At 30.2% G+C, this 23,139-nt stretch overlaps 1 protein-coding gene across 1 annotated transcript in view; it reads right to left on the reverse strand.

Annotated features, from left to right (window-relative positions):
- Positions 1 to 223: 223 nt before the first annotated feature.
- The window catches only part of CSN4 (COP9 signalosome subunit 4), a 66,771-nt gene continuing 43,855 nt past the window's right edge, over positions 224 to 23,139 (reverse strand). The window contains exons 8-11 of the mRNA XM_035359813.2: positions 19,885 to 19,970; positions 18,122 to 18,237; positions 10,978 to 11,062; positions 224 to 474 (exon numbers count right to left, since the gene is read on the reverse strand). Coding sequence (XP_035215704.1) covers positions 341 to 474; positions 10,978 to 11,062; positions 18,122 to 18,237; positions 19,885 to 19,970 — 421 coding nt within the window. The 3' untranslated portion in view covers positions 224 to 340. The remainder of the gene's footprint in view (positions 475 to 10,977; positions 11,063 to 18,121; positions 18,238 to 19,884; positions 19,971 to 23,139) is intronic.

The raw sequence follows: 23,139 nt of genomic DNA on the forward strand, positions 1-23,139 counted from the left end.
GGTAATAAGTAGTACATATTTTATTTAAGCTAATTATTAACTAAATGCATGCATAAATTTTTATAACTGTTTCATACTGATTTTTCTTAGCAATGCTAATTAAAGTTTGCTAGTTGCCATGAAATTTTAAAATCTTTTTTAATCTCCTGAACAGTTTTTTATGTCTGCTTAAAATCTTTTAATCCAAAATTAAAGAAAATTATAATATTAAAATGTATGTACATATAGTTCAGCAAATTTTATTAGTTATCCTTTCTATCTGATAAAGCAGATACAAAAAGTCCTTTTTCTTTCTACAACAGATAGTGCAATATCCTTTTTTAATTAAATAATCAAAATGTTAGTGCACCATTTGTTCTTCCATTGCTTGAGCCATCCAGTCAGGTGCATGAAGAGTAATTTTCTCTATAATGTTATTAACCTGAAAGCACAGGCTCTGGATTTGTTTGTCCCAGGATGGAAGAACTTCTTTTGCTGAAAGAGATTAAAAAATATAGTTCTTTTTAGAAATTTTGTAACTAAAATTACACATAACAATGCAAAGAATCTTCTCTATGAGCGATCACTCACACTTCCAGACAATTTAGCTTCCTATAAAGATTCTTATCTTATAAAGCTAAATAGTGAAAACAAAACTTGGGAAAAATTTATCTTACTAAAATACAGAAAACAAATCTTAAGTGTAAAAATTCCTTTTTCATATTTTATTAGCAATTTTTTTCCTAAATCTGTTTGGGTCTGCATTTTTATTATAAATGTACCTTTGTGCAAACTATTTTTTGTGACAGACCATGACCAGGAATTTCAAGAACTTTTAAATCATGTTTTTAAATTTAATGCTTTTACTTTTTCAAACAACTTAAGATTTGTGAAATTTAATAAAAACAAAGATATGAACTGAATTGTAAACTTCAAAAGCAAAGATTATTGATAAAATAATATCAGAGATAGAAATGAACATTGAAATATTCATCAGCTGTGAACTGCTGTTATCAGATGGAATTAAAAAAAAATAATATAAAAAGTTTAGGAATATGATTAATTATTTAAACAACAAAACTGCAAATGAACAAGATAGGAAATAATGATTAGATAAGAAAGCCTGAAACTTTACTGATTCACAGAAAGAAATTATTAGGCATCTTATCGCTCACAATGTGAAATTCAATAATAAACCTTTGAAACCAAATCTAACTGCGAGAGAAAGAGCTACAATGTGCGAAATTCATTCTAACCCGGATATTATCATTTCAAAGGCTGATAAAGGTGGCCAGATAGTCATCATGGATGTCACTTACATCGATGGTGTCACTAAACTCTTAAACGAAGGACCATATAATCCGATCCCTAAAGATCCTTCACCTTCGGCCTTGTCAAAAATAAAAACTGCAATCAAATCTTCGCAAATCATTTCAAGCAACTTAAAACATTCGCTTATCCCATCTGTTGTGAATTGTGCCAGATTATATGCTCTTTCCAAAAGTCATAAAAGTGGTATTCCTTTCAGCCCTATTGTATCAAATTTAGGTACTGCCTCGTATTCATTAGCTAAATATTTAGTTTCTAGATTTTCAACTCTATTAGACAATAACATTTACACCATAAAAAATTCAATAGAGTTTGTAAAAAAGGTTAAAAACATTTCTCCTAGTAATTTACTCATGGTTTCTTTTGATGTAAAATCATTATTCACCAATGTCCCAGTGGAGGGTGCATTAAGATGTCTAGAAACCAGACTTCACGAATTTCATTTCTCTTGCATCGAAATTGATGAGCTAATTTCTCTCACTCAACTCTGTTTGAAACAAACACATTTTGTTTTCCAAAATAAATATTACAAGCAAACTGAGGGATTAGCCATGGGAAGCCCCCTCAGTCCAATCCTGGCTGATATCTACATGCATTATTATGAATCAAAATTGTTTGAAAATTTAAACTTCCCGGCATGGTTCCGCTACGTAGACGATACTTTTACCCTGTTTGAAGGTAATAAAGATGATTTAAATAAAGTTCTTTCAACAATGAATTCTATTGATCCTGCTATTCAGTTCACTTTTGAACTTGAGACTTGCAATTCTCTTCCGTTTGTCGACATTCTGGTCACACGTAACACATCCAACTTCAGTACTACGGTTTACCATAAACCTTCATTGGTTTGCCTTCCACCACACTTTAAATCATGTCATCCGACTAAACAAAAGTTAGCTTCATTTTATTCCTATGTTTTCCGTGCTCTTCAAGTTTGCTCCTCCAAACTAGCCCTTGATGAAGAACTAAATTATTTAAAAGCAATAGCTATTGACAGGGGCTTTTCATCCAACATTATTAATCAAGCAGTTAAAAAATTCTCATCTCAACACACTAAAAGGCACACTCTTGTTTTAGGAGATTATAAAAATTCTGTTGTCATTCCCTTCTTTCCATCAATTAGCTATAAAGCTGCACATATTTTGCAGAAATTTAACTTTCTGGTTGTTTATTCTCCCATCAATAAAATTCCGAGTTCCATAGTCAAGGACCCCATTCCGGATATGAATTCCTGGGGTATTTATATGATTCCTTGCCAGTGTGATTTAATCATAGACTCCAACCTTCAGCAAACCTTGTCAGTAGTCAACGCGCGAACGACATTTTTACAACTTTGAAAATGTGCGCGTAGCGTATGTTGTAATTAACCATTCATTAATTTTAAATTAATAATTAATTGTAATCAATTTTATTACATTTAAAATCCATATACATATAAAACTGAATAATTAAAAATATACCTTGTAAATTATATGCACATTTAATTAGAAATTTTCTTTTAACTCCTCAAGCATTCACTAATAAAAAGTACTTCAAATCACTACTAAACATAGAAAAAATCAGAAGCTAGAAATCATATCTTTATTCTGGATATGATTTCTACAGGGAAATAAAATTTAAATAACCAAGAATGATACATATAAGTATTAAACAAAATACGCATAATTTATGAATGCAAAGATTTATATGTAGCATGCTTAGCAAGCTTAAGTTCTGATTTTGAGAATGTTTTTTTATAACACAGTTCTTCATTTGCCTGCATATTTATTTTTTCAATCAAAACTGCTTCAAGAGTTTTAAGACCTAAATTTGGTCGAAATTCCGTCTGATTTTTTTTAACAATAGAAAAAATTCTTTCGCAAGCTGCATTTGAATGAGGTATTATTAAGACAGCAAGCATTACAAAGGCAATACTTTGTATTTAATACACCCATTCATATTTTTTAATTTGGCAATTTCTCCCCATGCTATATCAATACGTAAATCTACAATTTCTTTCAAATCATCTACTTGATACATGGAAAATTCAATTTCTACTTGATTAAGACATTTTTCATCAATAATGGATGGAAAAGTATTCATCAAGTAAAGAACAGATGAAAATGAGACTTCAGTTCTCAAGTTGATGTCAGCAACTTCAGCATGTTTTAGAAATGGATCACTCAGTGGAAATTTATCAATTATATATGAACATGCAGTTACAAAAAAAGCTCGCACAGAATTGAAAAATGATTTCACTTCACTTTCATTCAACTTGGCATTTTTTAAATATAGTCTTGTTTCCGCACCAATCACTAAATTTTCATTTTCTTTTTGTTTACTATACTTCTGAAATCGAATAGACGTTAGAGTAACATCTTCATTTTCTTTAGAAATTACTGATGGTTTTACGAATCTAACAAATAAATTCATTAAAAGTTCAAAAAGTTCTCTTCTCAATTTATGTATATAAGGAGCTTGCTGTTGCAAATTAATATTTACTGTTATAAACAAAGGCAAAGTATTTTTCAAAAATAACAAGTACAATTTGGTGGTCGGTGACCGTAAATTTTTTTTTAATGTTTTGCAATCTCTTTCCTTCATTCTCACTGTTATCTGGTTTATCTCCAAAAAAATTTATCACAGCATCCCACTGTTCCAAAATCCTTGTTATAGATTCTAAAAGAGACAACCATCTCGTACTGCAATATTTCAAAATTTTATGAGATTTTGCATTCTGTCCCAAAATTTGCTGAGCAACTTTGAAGCTATGCTTCAGTTTCGAACTTTTCTCCAAGTAAAAATATATATCTATTATCAACATTTCAATTTCTGAGCCAATTAATTTTTCAGCAGCTTTTTTTGCAGCTATATGCAAGAGGTGGCACGGACAACCTCGGGTGATTATACTTGGTTGATGCATTTTGATAAATGATGCTACACCTTTACACTTTCCAATCATATTACTAGCATTATCTGAAGAAAATGATAAGCAATTTTTCCATTCTAAACCTTTGTTTTTAAAGTTTTCATTTATACAATTAAAAATACCTTCTCCTGTATTATTCGTGCATTCTAAAATAGAAATCAATGAAGAAATTATCACTCCCTTTTCTTTACTGTAGTATGTTATAACCAATGGGTACAGTTTGTTATCATTGTTATCGTTACTTCCATCAGTACTTAGAGAAAATGATGTACTGCACACTGATTTTATAATATCAGCAACAGTATTTTCTGCAAGCGTTTTCACAATAGCAGCAGTTTTGGTATGACCGCAGCTAAATTTTTTTGCTATGGCAGAATCCGGAAACATTGCTTTGAAAAGCTCTTTGGAATGATCCGAAACAGAAAGCGGTAGATTATGTTCAATTAAAAAACGAACAAAATAGCATTCGGCTTTTATAGGATCTGTTTCATCATCTTTTATTAAGAAATTTGTTATTTCTTTAGATTTTACGGTGCCAAGTTCTATATGCTTTTGAGAAAACACATGCCGTTTACAGTCATCTTTTCCGCCATGAGCAACTGAGAAGTCTTTGTTGCATACACTGCAGTGTGCGTGATTCACAGAAATTTCGGACGCTTTAATGCATGGAAATTCTGAAGAATATGAATCTTTAAACTTCTGCTTTGATAATTTTGGCTTCTTCGTTCGAGGCAGCATTATGATTAAAAATCTTTCACCTGATTCACAGTTCACAAGACACACGCTAAGCTCTCGCCGTAAACTACACAATGCAGCCGAATGCAGCCTAAACACGCATCAGCGAGGAACCTGGGAGACAGACAATTGGGTGGAACTATTGATAAGTCGTTAACGGTTGGAGTTACTGATCTACGATTGGCTAATTCTTCAAAACTAGGAACGCACTCAACACGTGATATATGATAACACGAGTATTCAGCCAATCATCAGATGAATTAGTTGGTTCCGTTTTGCATACTGGTTCTCCTGCTCTTGTTTCTGTAAAATCCGTAGTTTTTTCCATACTTTTCGTAGCTCGTAGTTTTTCATGAATTTCCGTAGAAACTACGTAGAATCCGTAGTAGTTGGAGTCTATGTTTAATTTACATTGGCCAAACTAAGAGAGCCTTAAAATTTCGCGTCAAGGAACATGAGGCATATGTTAGAAAAAAGGAAACACAGAAGTCTTCTGTTGCTCAACATTGTTGGTCCGAAAATCACACTTTCAATTTTTCTGCTGCCAAAATTATTCAAAAAACATCTTCCATTGAAGACCTGGATTTTCTAGAGGCATTTCACATTCATAAAAATCTTTCTGTTCTAGTTAACGATCCTAATTCCAATCCAAATTTGCCTTCGGCCTTTAAAGAAATTATGTTTTAGTTCTGGTTTCACCAACAGATGGCACCACTTGCTTATTCTTGTCCAGGCTTTCTTATCTTATCTAATCATTATTTCCTATCTTGTTCATTTGAGGTTTTGCAGCTGAGGATGGTGGTTTGGTAAAACCATCGAAACTAGTCCTGTGAAAATTTTGTAAATATAACGCTGATTTTTGTTGTTTGACTTCTGAATTAGTACATTGTGTGATAAATTTTGTGATGTAAATATTTTTTATAGAATGAATTAGATGTTTTAGGTTTTATATGTAGATAGGTTTTGCAGGATTAATTTTTTTATATTTAGCTGACAACATAAAACTAAGATTTCCCAAAAAGTTTCTAAAAATCAACTAATACTATTACAGGAGTTCACCTAGTGCCATTTCACAGGTTCAGCCAGTGATTACTAACAACAGATACAAAAAACCATATTTATTGAATTTAAATCACTTAATTTGTTAATCAAAGACGCAGAGATTAAAGTTAAAAGAAAAATTAATTATGTTTTGCTGAATGGTAACGCATAGGCACATGGAATATATAAATAGTTTGGCAAAAGTGTTGATCAAATTTGAAAGACAATTATCTTATGCTTTGCTATGTATTGCAATACATGTCTTTTAAATTGCTGCAGTTCAATTAAATCAGAGAAATAAATACTTTAAGCTTTGCTGAATGGCAAATCAATTTTTAAATTGCTGATTTTTTCGATTTAACTTTACAATTATGTATCTTACGTTTTGCAAAATAGCAGCAAACTGGTTTTAAATCTTCCAGTTTGTTAATTACTGTGTCATTATATTCACATAAAATATGAAATAAATTAAAAACAAATTAAAAATTCGGGCTCTAAGATGTACACTGCTCAAAAAAAAAGGGGGGAACAGTTCTATACTCCCGTTCTACTGGGCCGATTCACAAAATTCAAATTGCGTTCTTTACGTCTCGAAAGCGCAACTTAGGATATATATTAGGTTTATATATAACACTATTTTAACATAGGTATTCTGACACAAAATCGGCCTTTTTCTGAAATAACACCATTTTTTTTACATATTTCGATTTTTCGACTCAAATTATGCCTAGATACTAAATTTTGTAAAATTTGGTGTGAAATTTAGAGAGAAATTCAACAGTTTATGTTGGCGATTTTTTTTTTTTTTTTCCCTCAGTTGCGCCAAGAATAGTTCACTTGGCGAAATTCCGTTTTTTCGGGAAAAAAAAATTCCCATGAACTCCTTTACACGGTTACCAAATTTGATAACATTTGCTCCAGTAGTTTTCCTTTTATGACTGTTTCAATGTGGAACTTTAATTATAACCACTCTGTATAATATTAAATTTTAATTTGAAGCTATGCATTATATGTATACCATGTGTAAGATTTCCGCTTTTATGGAAAAAATAAAGAATCGAAGCAAATATATTTAGGATAATGGACAAAAACTGAAAAAATTTCCCCTCCCTCCAAAAATAAAATATTGAAACTTCAACCTTGAATTTATTGTATTATCGAAATATTCAATTTGACTTATCTTCTAATCCTAGTTTCGACAACATATCCATCAAAAATTCCAAATTACTGAAGCTAAATTAAAAGGTTTAGTATATATTCACTGTATGTTAATAAAAATAGATTATAGAATTTACACTGATGCAACTTTTTGTCCGAATGCACAACATGTAATGGAAGAGAAGGCTTATAGAGATCTATTTTTGACATGCCTCTAAAAGTAGATGTCATACTCCTTTTGTCTCTTCAATGTCAAAAAACTTTTTTGGGAAAGAAAAAAAATTATAAGAAGACAAATTTGAAGAACATGCAGGATGATTGAGTACACATACTTATTTTCGGAACACAAGCGGTTCTCCGACTGGTTATTGAATTATGAAAAGATGCATTGTCATGCAATACAAAACATTTGGAATACGTTTTCTGACTGAATAACGTAAGATTAAAAGTCATCTGCTTAATTCACAGCCAACAAGTTAACTACTCGGGCAATTGCAGAATCATTTTGATCCTGAGCTTGTAAGACAAACCTAGTATCACTGGATTTAAACACTTCTTTAATCTTCCGAGAACATTCCTTCTTTAGTTCATATTCCAAGAATATTAAGTGAACACAATTATTGCAAAAGAAATTGAATATTCGTTTGCGCTACCGCTTGGTAGTTTACTAACAAGTTAACAAAACTTAAATTCTGCTTTTTGTGTCTAAGAATACAACAATATTTTAAATATTTACAAATAAAATATTAAATTGGGGAGATTTAATTGGAGCCTCGCCAGTTACCTAGCATTTGAAGATTGTTAAATACTAATTGTTTGTTGCGAAGTCTAACCCAGGCTGCATGGTTGGTTTTCGTAGTTTTCTAGGTTCTCTTTACAAAGGTTCTCTATGAAAACATCTTAACCAAATAGCTCCCATGTTCTTTCTATGTTCAAATAACCAACTAACCTAGTTTAAGCACGATTTCCAAGTGAAGTTACTAGCAAAACCCGAATACTCATTAAAAATCATGTAGCTTGCCAATCGGGATTAACATGAAAGACACGGCGTCAATAATTGGATTGCTGTTACGATACGCTGTTTCTAAACTTAGATGTTCATTCCTTAATTAAATATAATTGATTTGTAACTTCTACTAGAGCTGACGGTAAGAATTGAAGTGTAAATACATAATATTGTGTGCCGTTTTGATTAATATAAAATTAGAAATAGTTGCATAGAAAAATATTTGCATTCAGACTGAAAGTTTTTTGAAATATTTGCATTCAGACAGAAAGTTTTTTGAAATATTTGCAATTACTTTATAAGAAGGATTTATTCATAACCGTAATAATTAATTATTATATTACTGATAATTAGAATTCAGTTCTTGACAGTTACATTCTAAATTAGAATTCTAAGGATATAATGAAAATATGCTATGCATAAAAATACATATTAGGATAAAAAATGAGTGGATTTTTGATGTTTAAAAATTTCTTAAATTCATTTAATAAACATTGTACCCTCGTTATTAATTAAATCCAGAATGTTGAGTGTCATTTATATAATTATTCTCACTTGTCCACAGAACTTGCTGACTTATCCAGCCATTAAGTAGCTGCAGATAATTTCTACATAACCATTGAACTTCATTAATTTAGTCTCTAGAGGGTTGTATGTTTATATCATAATTTGACTTTTATAAAAATGATTATTCTAAATCTTATGTTTTTATAAAAATATACAGTGCTTTAAAAATATGGATGATAGTATCAGCCGCTCTTTTAGCCACTTCATAAGAAACAGCTTGTTTAGAAATAAATTATGCAGTTAATGTCATAAAATATTTTCATAAAATTCAAATAAACATCAAACAAAAGTTCTCAGTTTTAGACAATTCAATTTAAACGAAGTTAAAGCAAAGTAGCAGACAATAAAATGCTGAAGATAAAAATTTACTCTTACAAATATTTTTTTTTAAAAAAAAGGAAGAGAGAAATTTTAAAAAATAGTAAAAAATTTGAATAATATCATCCATAATTTTTAAAAAATAGCTTTTCATGTTATAGTATTAATAAATATTTATTACGCATCATTGAGGGAAAAAATTTCATATAATTAATTCTCCGTAAAATTTTATTTGAAATTTAAGGTTAAAAATAGCTGTGGCAATTCACTGTAACAAAAATCCATAAACCACATTTGGCGTTATCGCTCAAAAAAAAGATGCCAAATTTCAAAACGCGGAAAAATTTATAAAAATTATTTAAAAATAGAAATTTAAAAAATAAAACGCAAAAAAATGGGTAAATTTTATTTGGAATGAACCTAAATTTTGAAATGTGAAAGGAAAAATCAAAAAAGTTTAATAAAACAATACTTCCTTTTTACTTCGTACCAGGAAGTAAAAAGAGATATTAATAAATATTTACCAAATTCAATTAACATTGAGGAGCTAAAATTTTGAGAGCTAATATTTTAAAAACTACTTGTACGATTTTTTCAAAACTTGGTATTCTGGCATAATTTGAGTCGTAGAATCGAAATATGGAAAAATATTGATATGTTATTTCAGAAAAAGTCCGATTTTGTGTCAAAATACCTATGTTAGAACAGTGCTATATATAAATCTAATATATATCCTAAGTCGCGCTTTCGAGACATGAAAAACGCAGTTTGAATTTTGTCAATCGGCCCAATAAAACGGAAGATACAGCACTGTCCTTTTTTTTTTTTTTTTTTTTGAGCAGTGTACATAGGCTGTGCAATGAAATTTTCTACCATTATGAAGATGTAAGACACAGAGCTCTTAAGTTGTCTGAATAATTTAAAAATAATACACTTGTCATGAAGTTTCAAAACACGAAAATATGTAAATTCGTGTATATCTTAGAAAATTTTGAATAAAAAAGTCTAATTTTTTGCATGTATGCTTAGAAATACACTTACTTTAAGATGATGGTAAAAATTTTACAGGTTATATTTCAAATTTTTTTTCGAAAAATTTATAAAAATTATTTGAAAATAGAAATTTAAAAAATAAAACACAAAAAATGGGTAAATTTTATTTGGAATGAACCTAAATTTCGAAATGTGAAAGGAAAAATCAAAAAAGTTTAATAAAACAATACTTCCTTTTTACTTCATACCAGGAAGTAAAAAGAGATATTAATAAATATTTGCCAAATTCAATTAACATTGAGGAGCTAGAATTTTGAGAGCTAATATTTTAAAAACTACTCGTACGATTTTTACAAAACTTGGCATTTTGGCATAATTTGAGTTGTAGAATCGAAATATGGAAAAAAAATTGGTATGTTATTTCAGAAAAAGTCCGATTTTGTGTAAAAATACCTATGTTAGAATGGTGCTATTTATAAATCTAATATATACCCTAAGTCGCGCTTTCGAGACATGAAAAACGCAGTTTGAATTTTGTTATTCGGCCCAGTAGAATGCGAGGTATAGCACTGTCCCCCCCTTTTTTTTTTTGAGCAGTGTACATGTTTGGACGGAGGACCATATCCATTCAAAATTTGGTAGTTCTAAATACCACCATTTTTCCGCATTGCACGGAACATACATGCACACAGATTCTTTCATTATTTAATAATACAGATGTATAAGTAAGTATTTTTTATACTTCTAAAAGTTGATCTTTTTTTTTTTTTTTTTTTCCTCACAATTTCTAAGTAGAAATTACAAGTACATGCCAGATATTAAGCTGAAAAATCAGATTGTAAGATTTTTTTCCCCTTTAGCAAATTAAATGAGTTGAAACATAAAATGCAATGGATACAAATATTCATTAAGTCACAGATAAAGTTTAAAAAATAAATCTTACTTTCAAAATTTACAATGGAATTAATCTGATCAATGTACCCATACATTCTACCTTCAGTAATCATCTGAGATGCAATTTTTTCAGCCTAGAAAAAAGTACAAAACTATCTCAGCAAAACAAAGATTTCAAATTAAAATTGGGCTTTGTATTTTAAGAAGTCGCTCAAACTTGTGGTTGGTTCACTGATCTTACAAAAATTTAATAATATAATTTATAAAAATTTATAACATTTAAAATAAATTCAGCACAAGCTGAATATTAGAAAAATACTATGCTGTACAGAATTTTATCACATTTATCATTCAGAATTCTATGCATAGAACTGAAATGAAATACATGAATTTCTAGTGCAAATCAGCCAGAATTTATATCGCAATTATCATTTATAATTAAATTCCATACACAGAATTAAGACTGAATATATGAATAATTTTAATACAAATGATTTATACAGAACCATGAACAATGAATGCTAGGCATTAAAATCAATTTTGGCATCAATATGAGTACTACATGATTTGATTAGTTCTATTGCTATATAGCTAACTGTAGCAGCAGTCTGATTGCCTAATTTTTGGATCTCTAACAGATACTTCTCAACTAGGTTCCATAATATAGCTTAAAAAATTCTGCTATGTCCTCAGAATTATCCAGAAATTTTGTAGTAATCTTAAAAGGTTCTCTTCCCCTAGTAGGTAAATGCCAATGATCCATGGAGGGGGGGGGAACTGTAAACAAACTGAGGCATCCACTATACTCACACTAACAGAAGAAATTTAATATACAGTAGTACCCCAGTTTACTTCATTAATCCATTCAAGATCCTTGTACATATACCAAATGAACTTTTCCAATATGAAAAAGGGAAATTAATTATTCAATTCTAATAAAAAAATTTCTTCTTATTACAGCACTGTTTAATATTAAAATACAAATGCAGTGGGTGTAACACATTGCATAAATCATTGAAGCACTGTCTAAAATACTATTGATAAATGTTTTTCTGCTATTCAGAACAAAGCAATTTTTAAACATGCTCTAACATTCTGATCTTTGTCTGATAATCGATTTTACCCCATTCACAATGTTAGCAGATTTAATAGTTTCATTGCTTTTCACAATCAAAGACATCACTACACTCGTCAAACAATATTGCAACAGCCAAATCCTAGATATGTAAGCCATCTACACACTTTTCAATAATCTCTTTTTTTCACCTCCATGGTGACTTTTTCAATTTTCTTCCTTGCCTGCTTTTCTCATAAACTTTTCCAAAACTCACTGCGAATGAATTTACAAAAAAATTTATATGGAAAAACACAAACTCACTTGAAAATTCAGTTATAGTGTGGGCTGTTTACTGCACATTAGCAACAGACATAGTGATGCTCAGATGCAGTTGTAGCATTGTTTTCAAAGAAGTAAACAAATGTAGTGTGTGCAGTCATGACTCATACGACGAGTCTCATTCCAAACAAATAATGTATACCAAACAAAAATTTTTGTGTTCAAATAGGACATCTATGAGGTACCACTGTACTTAAAACACTAACAAGTACAGATATGGTTGGAATAATGAAAAATAATTGCCATTTTTGGTATCTATAATCTCTCTCAATTCTGGATAATCTAAAGCAGCAGTTCTTAACCTTTTGATTAACAAGTACCATCTAAACAAAAACTGAAAAGCTTTAGTACTACTACTACATTTTACAATGATTATTTTTCAAGTTCTCAATAAAAATATTTAAAAATATATATTTTGCCATTTGCACAACCTATTGGCTATTTGTATTAAATATGCACACATAAAAAATATTAAACTAAAAATTGGTTACCATTTTAACTACTAAAATAAGTTATAATACTTAAATGGTTATACTACTTCTATGACTAAAAGAATATTTGTGAAAATAAAAATGGATTATTTTGCTAAAGTCTATGAGCGGCTATTTACCTTGAACAAAGCTCAGATCTCATAAATGTACGAGTGTTAGAGAAAAAAACTTTACCAGGATGTTGGGGTATTTAATTTTTTAATTTAATAATTAAAATACTTTTTCTTTGCGTAAAACCTATTTTTGTGTTGCCACTTATTTTTGTTTTGTTTTGTACAATCAAAAGTTGTTAATTCGGACACCCATAATCCGGAATGATCTATAATCTGGACCTCAAAGCTACAAACTTTCTGCGCATGCGTCGCGTTCACGCATGCGCACAGGCGTTTACGAGAGCGCATAAGACCCTTATGGCTGCGAATATGTTTGTGCGCATGTGCATTTAATGTGTAACGGAGTTATACGCTAAGCTAAAGTTATCTTCAGTTAATGTTGCAGATTGCGTTGTTCCTTAATCTTCGAATTGGATCTGGCTTATTATTTCTTGCAGACTGTTAGAGCAATTTTATAAAAGTAAGCTTGAACTTTCGATTATGTCAAATAGAATTTCCGATATATATTTACTACAAAGCGAAAGTATGTTTTGAAATCCGAAATCTGTTTATCAATTTCATGCTGCTCTGCGGCAGAGGGGGGCAGAAACGTCATTATTAGATTATGAGAGATTAGAAAGATTATGTCAAATAGAATTTCCGATATATATTTACTAATATGTAATTTGTATCTACAAAGCGAAAGTATGTTTTGAAATCCGAAATCTGTTTATCAATTTCACACTGCGGATTGGAAGTTGATCTGTCAGCACTATCCTTATCTTCAGAGCAGATGTTTTTATTTTATTTGGTTTATAAATCCGTACTAAGTGTAGTATTTCATCTCGATATACTCCCTCTTTGATATGATTTAAATCAAGTTCCTCGTCATTATAATTCGCTTCCGATAGTGAAGAAAGTGACCCAGAGGTTATTGAAAACGAAAACCGACAAATTAGTCGGTATTCTCAACACAGCAATTATAGGACTTGAACAGCGGAACTTTGTAACTAAACAAGAAATTATGTCTGTTTAATAGAATTAAAGAGAAAGTATTATCACATGAAACGAAGCAACTTACATTGAAGGAAATGTTTAATAAAGTAAACAAATAAATATTAAGCTTTTTCTTTTTGTAAATTTTGATACCCTTTAGATCATAATTGTTCTTTATTTCATAAATTACGGTTTCATATTTTTAATTTTGTAATTTCTGCATGCCATCTTACCAGATTTAAACTGATGATCTATAATCCGGAAAAATCAATAATCCAGAATCGCCGAAGTCCTCATGACTCCGGATTAAAGACTTTTGACTGTAGAACATTCATCAAAATTAAATTCTATTTTCGGGGATTTTATGTTTACTAAATTTGTGCATTTTATTGTCCATTGGCAAGTGTAGCAATCTTTGTAAAATGTTAGTTTCGTTTACAAAGTAATCATTACGAAGTTAATGATTTTGTTCGATGTTGTTTTTCAAATATTATATAATTGTTAAGGGTAATTAAGAAATTCATGAAATTTCTAAATATATAATTTTTCTTCAAACAAATATTGAACTTTTCAACAGACATTGAAAGTACAATAATGTGAATTTTAGGGACTAACCAGAAAAAAGCATGTGCAAGTGTTAGTCACAGAACTGGTTGTGCCATTCTCAGATAATTTGAAAGTGATTCAACTCAAAGAGCTAACTACACACGTAGACAAAAACTCTATAAACAGACATAATTTCTTGTTCAGTTACGAAGTTCCACTGTTCAAGTTCTATAATTGCTGTGTCGAGAATATCAACTAATTTGTTAATCGAAATTTTTTCGTTTTCAATAACCTCTGTCACTTTCTTCGCTATCGGAAGCGAATTATAATGATGAGGAACTTGATTTAAATCATATCAAAGACGGAGTACATCAAGATGAAATACTACATTTAGTAAGGAATTATAAGCCAAATAAAATAAAAACATCTGCCCTGAAGATAAGGATAGTGCTGACAGATCAACTTCCAATTCATTGCGCGCCGTGACGCCCCCCCCCCCCCCCCCCGCAGAGCAGCTTGAAATTGATAAACAGATTTTGGATTTCGAAACATACTTTCACTTTGTAGATCCTTTACATATTAGTAAATATATATCAGAAATTCTATTTGACATAATCGAAAGTTCGAGCTTACTTTTATAAAATGGCTCTAACAGTCTGCAAAAAGTAATAAGTTGAATCCAATTCGAAGATTAAGGAACAACGCAATCTGCAACATTAACTGAATTAGATAATTTTAGCGTAGCTTATACCGTCCGTTATACATTAAATGCGCATTCGTAAACGTATTTGCGCACGCGCACACGCATATTCGCAGCCGTAAAGGTTTCTGCGCAACGCATGCGCAGAAAGTTTGTAGCTTTGAGGTCCGGATTATGGGTGTCCGAATTAACGACTTTTGACTGTATAACATGGAAGAAAATCCTTGTTCACACAAATAGACTGCACAAAATGGCAGCAAAAATTTAATAGCTTTATTTACAGTGCCTTTAATTCAATTTTTCGGTTTAGCAAAAAGTTAACAAGCGTGTTATTTTTGAAATATTCAGTTAGAGTTTGATCACAGGAAATTTGAATCAGTTGTTCTTTTCCTTCAAATGGATTTCTAATCCAATTTTCTTCTTTGTAATTCTTGGGAAAATGCATGTTGAAATTATATATCAATGAAAAACAATGATTTTTAATGTCAGATGCTAATTTTTCATTTTATTTTCATATTACTTTCGGTTATAAAACTTTCTAAAAATGGTAAAAAAATTTCATGTAATTCTTTGATAAAAGACCGAATTTTCTAAAATGGTCTACAATATTATCATGCACTTCTTTGATTATTAGCTTGAATATTTTTTATCGTTTCATTTATTTTATCTCTAATGGTAAGCAAATTAACACTTTGTCCTTGATTAATTCATTTAACTTTCTAAAAATATCAGCTAAATATGATAGCGTAGATCATAAATCACTAAATAAACATTTTTGCAATTCAAATTTTATGTCGCAGAGGAAAATTCGAAATTCTGATCGAAGTTGAAAAAGATAATTTGAAACTTTGACTCTGGATAACCACATTACTGAGAATGTAACAAAAGCGTTTCATGTTCACTGCCCATCTCTTAGCATAAAATTGCAAACATTCTTGAATTTAAAACTTGGCTTTTAATAAAATTAACAATTTTCACAAGCTTGATTCAAAATGATTTTCAGGTTTTCGGAGATTGATTTCTCTACTAAAGCTTCCCGATGAATGGAGCAATGAATAAACACCGGAATGTTTTCCTTTTAAAGCCTGAGCTCCATCACTCTATACAGCAATGCACTTATTCCAGGGAATATCATTCTCAATACTTAAATTGTCAATTACTTTGAATATTTCATTTGCAGTTGCTCTGTCATGAAGAGGTTCACAAAATAAATACTCTTCGGCATTTTGTTTATTTTCTTCGAAATGTTAATTCGACTAAAATTTAACAAAGTTTGTTATATCAGTACTTTCATCCAACTGCAATGCGAAATACTCACTGTGTTTTATTTTTCTGAATGTTTCTTTTATGGAACTTGCCATTTCATGAATTCGTCGACTTACTTTATCATTTGATAACAGAATATTATTAAGTTCATTAGCAACTTTTTGTTGAATACTTAAAACGATATATTTAGCTGCTGGTAATGTAAAGTTTTCTCAGGTAGTGTGAGCCTACTCAGTCTTGGCAATTCTTAGGCTTACTGGATAACTAGCTTCCAAAACTTTTTCACTTATAAGGTATTTTCTCCCGTCTTTTAACATGCCTTTATGGTGTAACGGTTAGCACTCTCGGCAGATATTTGAGAGGACCAGGTTCGAGTCCCGGTGAGGGCACTGCTCATTTTTAAAGTCCCCAGCGTCAAAACAACCTAATGACTCTAACAAGTAACAAAACCTTTCATTACTTTTTTACTATATTTGAACCCTAAATATTTTTTACCCTAAAATATTTTTCATATTTATCCTTTAAATTGGCATGCTTAGATTCTCAAGATGTCTTTTAAGAAACGATGGTTTCATACTTTGATTGGATAATAGTTCACCACAAACAACACATTGAGGTTGAGTCCATTTCATCTCCATTCCAAGTAAACCTAAATGATAAATAACTTTCATTATATTTTCTATAAACAATGTTCCTTTTATTTTCAATATTCTTAGTACTAGTAGATTGATCTGAATCCAACACATGTGAATCATCACTTTTCTGCTTAGTCAATCCTAGCCATTTTTTCATTTTGAAAAATCTAAGTTTGTTTTATTATTTTTTCACAAATATTTAAATGCACAATATGTTACAAGTTCTTCAAAATCAAATGACGGTATTCTCAGATCATGCAGAAAATACAAAGCAATAAGAAGACAAAATACCTGCTGTCAGAGATAGAAAATAGACGAAAAAAATTATTCTAATTGAAAACAGAGCAATATGAGCCAGGAAATGGTGGCGATATAAAAAGTAGACATGTTAATAAATTGATCAACTCTAAAAGAATTAACAAAATACTATTATCTTTTCACAGAAACTTATTTTTATTTCAAATTAAATACCACATTTATTTCTATTACTCCTTTTAAAAACATCATTTATGACAAATTTTGTTATGTCTATGGCTAAAAGAATATTTGTGAAAATAAAAACGGATTATTTTGCTAATAAAACGGATTATTTTGCTAAAATCTATCAGCGGCTATTTACCTTTAACAAAGCTCAGATCTCATAAATGTACAAGTATTAGTGATCTCATAAATGTACAAGTACAAGTGAGACAAAACTTAAACAAGATGTTAGGGTATTTAATTTTTGAATTTAATAGTTAAAATACTTTTTCTTTATGTATCACCTATTTTTTGTCTTGCGTACCACCGATTCAGAATCGCTCATCTAAAGCATACATAATTTGCATACAGTTGTGGACTTCTAAATTCAATAATTCCACTATTAATGAAGATATTTTTAACAAATGGATCTAACATAAGTGCGAAACCAATTTGTCTAAAAGAAACTAAGTTTACTACATTAAAAATTCTGAATAATTCCGATACAACAAAAAACTATATACTGTAAAGTTAATGACTGCAAACAAAAAACTAAAAGTAAACTTTCAAGAAAGCAATCTCAGAAATACAACATATTTTTTAAAAAATTACTTTAGCTGGAGGGATTTCAAGAAGTGCTCCTAATTCCTCGAAAGTTATGTTATTGTACAACTTGCTAGCAGAAAGTAAGTTGTGTTCTATTACAGCTCTGTCCAAAATAGTTGAACCTAAGAAAAACATATTTATAAATAAAGATACGTTCAAGCAAATAAAAATGTCTTGTTTTCAATCAATGTTTTTAACTTAAAAATTGCTTACTTTTCATGAAATCCACTATAATAGTACCCCTTTTTTAGAAAAAATTTTATTTTGGGCAATGGAACTATACTGCTTTTAAATCACTGAATTTGTTTTAAAAAATTATCATGTTTGCACAAAAAAATAAATAAATAAAAAATAAATAAATTCAAAATTCAGGCTTCACAAGTGCATATTTAACAGATGGCAATAAGTATTGCTTGTATTACCTTACTATTGCTGTAATAAATAAATAAATAAAAATATTACACTGTCTCTTGAAATGCATCAGGCTCTTTTTAAAAAGATCTGATGCCAAAAAAGCTCATTAACATTAAAAATACACTCTTCTTCACTTTGCATTTAGCTTCTGAATTAGTTTAAAAATAAGTAATTGTACAAACTGTCAATTGTAACAATTCTTTCATTTCTACATAATGAAAAGTACACAAGAAACAAAAATTCTTTGAAGGCCCCTATCTTGGAATATGACAGGTTATAAACATTTCTAAACAATAAAACTTAATGAATGTTCACAATGAGATTTTATCTTTTTAATAATATGTTTCATTTTACTCTAGAATTACATAATCAAAGTTATAATTTGTATTCTATACCTGTGCATGACCACATTATTTTCACACTAAACCTTACTGAAGCAAAACATTTTAATAACAAAAGTTGCCAAATTCTCAGTCAAAATTTATGTTGTGGCTAATTCTTACTTATCTGATCTAATCAGATGAATGAGCTCACAAATTTTATTGTGGCAAGGAGTGCAAGATTGTACTCATTGTTGGCAAGGGCCTTCAGCATGATATAAGTGACAGCATGGGTTTGCCCAGTACCACTCCAATTTTTAAGAGGAGGAGGACCCAGGGGGTCAGGTCTGAAACTTCTATTCCCTCTTCCCCTACCACCAAACCATTTGGGAGGACTTTCAGCTCACTACGTACTTTGAATGCCCTATTCCATACATACACCTGACAAACATCCCTGCTTCATCCAACATTCGAACCCAGGCCCAACAGTATGGCAGCCTGTGTCACTAACCAGTATGCTGTCTGGGTGGTGCATCAAAATTTTTAATTCTGGTTACTGTGATAATGTATTATTCCTCTACATTCTTTCACTATTATTAAAAGCAGGGCTTACAACTATACAAACAAAGCTCTGTTACCTTTACCTTAATTCCTCAAAGTCCATATCTTAAGTTCTTCAATGTTTACTCCTTTCTTTTCCTTAATAGGCCAAAAGTATTCTCCGATTGATTGAAGTGATTATAACAGTAGTTTATTATTATTATTATTATTATTATTATTAGTTAATCTACAAAATTCATTTTGCAATACTTTGTCAGTGAATTTCCAAACATGTCTTCAGCTAAAGGTGATTTAAAATATTCTTTTATAATAAAGGACACTTTAGAAAATGTTAAAAATACAGACATTTCCAAATTGTATTTTAATGCATAAATACTCATAATGCACTAAAATTTAGAATAATTTAAAAGTCACTGGTACAGTGATTTTATTTCAAGATTAAAACAAAAAAAGTAAAATATATAAATACTATACCATCGGGTGTAGTAGCTTTCTGGTGAAGTTGTAGCATGACAGAAAATTCCTGTAGTTCACTTCGTCTGATTATTCTATCTAGATACCTATATGTATTTTTTAATTATAAGGAATATTCATTATTTTCTAATGACATTCAGATTTCTACATGTATGAAGAAAACATACAAGCTACATTTATTTTCAATTAAAATATACTGATTTTCAATTTAGACTAAATTAATTTGTATACAGGGTGTATCAGTACAACATCGACAAACTTTCAAGATAGATAGAGTACATCTAGACAATGGAAAATCACATACTAATGCATGATTGGAAATGCTTTCCTAGCATAGTAGTGACGAAACAACAGTCAAGAAAGAAGGACATGAACAGGGTGAGAAAACATGTTTTTTATTCATAGTACAGCAAAAACAAAGAAAAAACAACAAAAAGAGACAATGATCATCATCAAAGAAGGTGTTCGAAATTATGACCTGGACCATGATGCAGGAACCGCGTGTCATGCATCTTCCCTTCGTGATGCAGATCTTCCATGCGCTCGAGAAGTGAAGCCTGCATCACGGTTGGGGTCATAATTTCAAACACCTTCTTTAATGATGATTGTTGTTTGTTTTTATTCTTATTTGTAGGTTTCTGCTGCACTAAAAATAATAAAACATGTTTTGTCTCACTGTTTGTGTCCTTCCTTTTTACTTCCTTGTACGAAGTAAAAAAGAAGTATTGTAATCACGAAAAGTTTCAGGCAGCATATTTCAACGAAAATATCCTTTTTGACCGCTATCAAACGATGTTTTTGCGTGATATCTGTACGTAAGGACAGAATAAAATACTCTTTACCTTAAAAAATTATAAAACTGCTTTAAAATTAATTCTGAAGAGAATTTTTCGTGCCGTCTGTACGAACATATGTACGTACGTACGTATCTTGCATAACTCAAAAATGAGTAGCCTCAGAACGTTGAAATTTTGTATATAGGACTGCTATAACATGTAGATGTGCACCTCGTATTTTGGTTGCAATCGGCCACACCAAACGTATATAAATATATTTATATATATATCCACTCTATTACCCGGCTCAGTGATCTCAATTTATTTACTCTTAAATGTTTGTAAATTGTACATTTTTTGCTTTAAAAATGATTGAATTATGTTGTTTTATCTTCCGGTTAAAGTTTTTATGCCTTTCGTAATTCTGGAAGCAATATTTATACAATTATCAACAATTTAAAAGCTGTTTAAGTGCGGTTAAGTTTTAAATAACATGGCGGACATATTTGTTTACATTTGAAACAGCAGAATTGTAGATTTGTTGCCAATCTAGAGAGACTAAGCTTCGCAACACAAAAATAACGCCTTCATTTATTATTGCCAATTAAATCATGCTTAATCCTTTCTGGAATTTTTTCGAGGAAATAAGTATTTAAGATTTACTTCATAATTTTTAATACAGATATTTTGAGTTTTTATGTATTTTTGCCTTGTCGCAAAGTGAAAACTGAATTAATTGAATGAGAAATACTCAATCGTCTGTGAAAAACTGTTTCTTTTTTGTTTTGTTTGCTTAATTTCTTTTATACATCATTCTATCTTTATTATAGTATTTGAATAGAACATGTGGCAATGATTAGATAATTCTATTCTTTAAATGATATAACATTTGTGCATTATGAGTTATAATATGAACGAAATATATACCTTAACTGTTATATAATTATTGGATTATATAACAGTTAACTTAGTTTCAGTTATATAATTATTATATAAGTTAACTGTTATATAATTATTAATCCTGTTAAGTGAATCTAGCACCAGAGTGTCGCTATGGTAAACAAATACTGAATTTTAAAGAATGCATTTATTCTATTGTGGTTTATGCGCTGTCGGCGAAGTAGATTTTATCCAATCCAATAAGTTTAAATGAAATGCAAGAAAAAAATGCGTATAATTTAATATTTCAATTTAATATTCCAATACAAGGAAGTCATGTGGTGTACACATCAGATTTTTTGCTTTTTGTGTCATGACTACCATGCCAGGAAAGCGTTTCCAACCATGCACTGTTATGTGATTTCCCATCATCTAGGTGTACTCTATCTCTCATGAAAGTTTGTCACCGCTGTACTGATACACCCTGTATATATTTTTTTGTTGTTCATAAAAACTCTTAAAAATATAATACAATCTAATTAAATATAATTAGGATGTGGTTGACACCAAAATGAATGGCAAGAATTCAGACCTCTTTTTTGAGGGGGTGGGGGAGGTAACTAAAATATAAAAATTGAGAGAAAATTCAAATTTTACCAATAAATGGTTCTGCACCATATAAAAGATAGGTATGCAAATCTTTAAAGCAAGCTGTCCACCAATAAAAGCTTCAATATTTTTTTATTGAATTTTGTTCATGTACTTTAATGATCAGCTATTGTAGGCTTGGTTTGGTTAATTAAGCATAGCTGATGAAATGGTTTTACTTAACTGCATAGAGAGTGTTAGGTTTTTCAGAGCAAGAAAGGTGAAAAATCAATTGTGTTTTTGCAAGGATTTGAATTGTGAATCTTTCAATTCTAACTGAATAATAACCACCCTGCAAAAGTTTCCAAGGGAATGCAATAATTCCTTACATTCTCTCTCACTTAGATGGTGAATGAGAACAAGTACCAAACCCAGTTGAAAAAATCTAAAAGATGAAAATTTATCATTACTGTAGTGATCATTACTTTAATGCCTGAATGGAAACCATAAGTTATTTTGAAAAGTGTAAAATATTAACTAAGTTCTTTCAGAATTTGAACTATGGATCCTTGAATATTAGCTGGACATGTTAACCACTCTTTATAAGTCCAGAATCAGCTATTTTAATTTTGAAATTATGAAGGAAAAACAAAAAATAAAGCACAAGGGGGAACGAACTTTAGTTTGATACAGATTTTGAATAAAATTCTTATCAACTTGAGAGCGATTAACACAAATCTCTCTCAGATGCCCCCCCCCCAAAAAATGTTATTGACTGTTTTAAATGCAGAAGCAGATGAAAACATGCAACATCCCAATGACCATAGCAATGTCCCCCCCCCAAAAAAAATAAAATTCCAAATACATGTTCAAGTGAGAATTAATTCATTTCTAATAAATTTTACGAGCTGCATTAAAATTTTTATGGAGAGACGTAAACTTAAACATAAAAATGCAATCATAATAAATATTTCTATAATTCAAAAGATAATTTTTCTACATTATAGAATAA

This window comes from Stegodyphus dumicola, chromosome 1 (assembly GCF_044657685.1).
Source record: "Stegodyphus dumicola isolate Sdum_Otavi_A_Nest chromosome 1, ASM4465768v1".
Lineage (NCBI taxonomy): Eukaryota > Metazoa > Arthropoda > Arachnida > Araneae > Eresidae > Stegodyphus > Stegodyphus dumicola.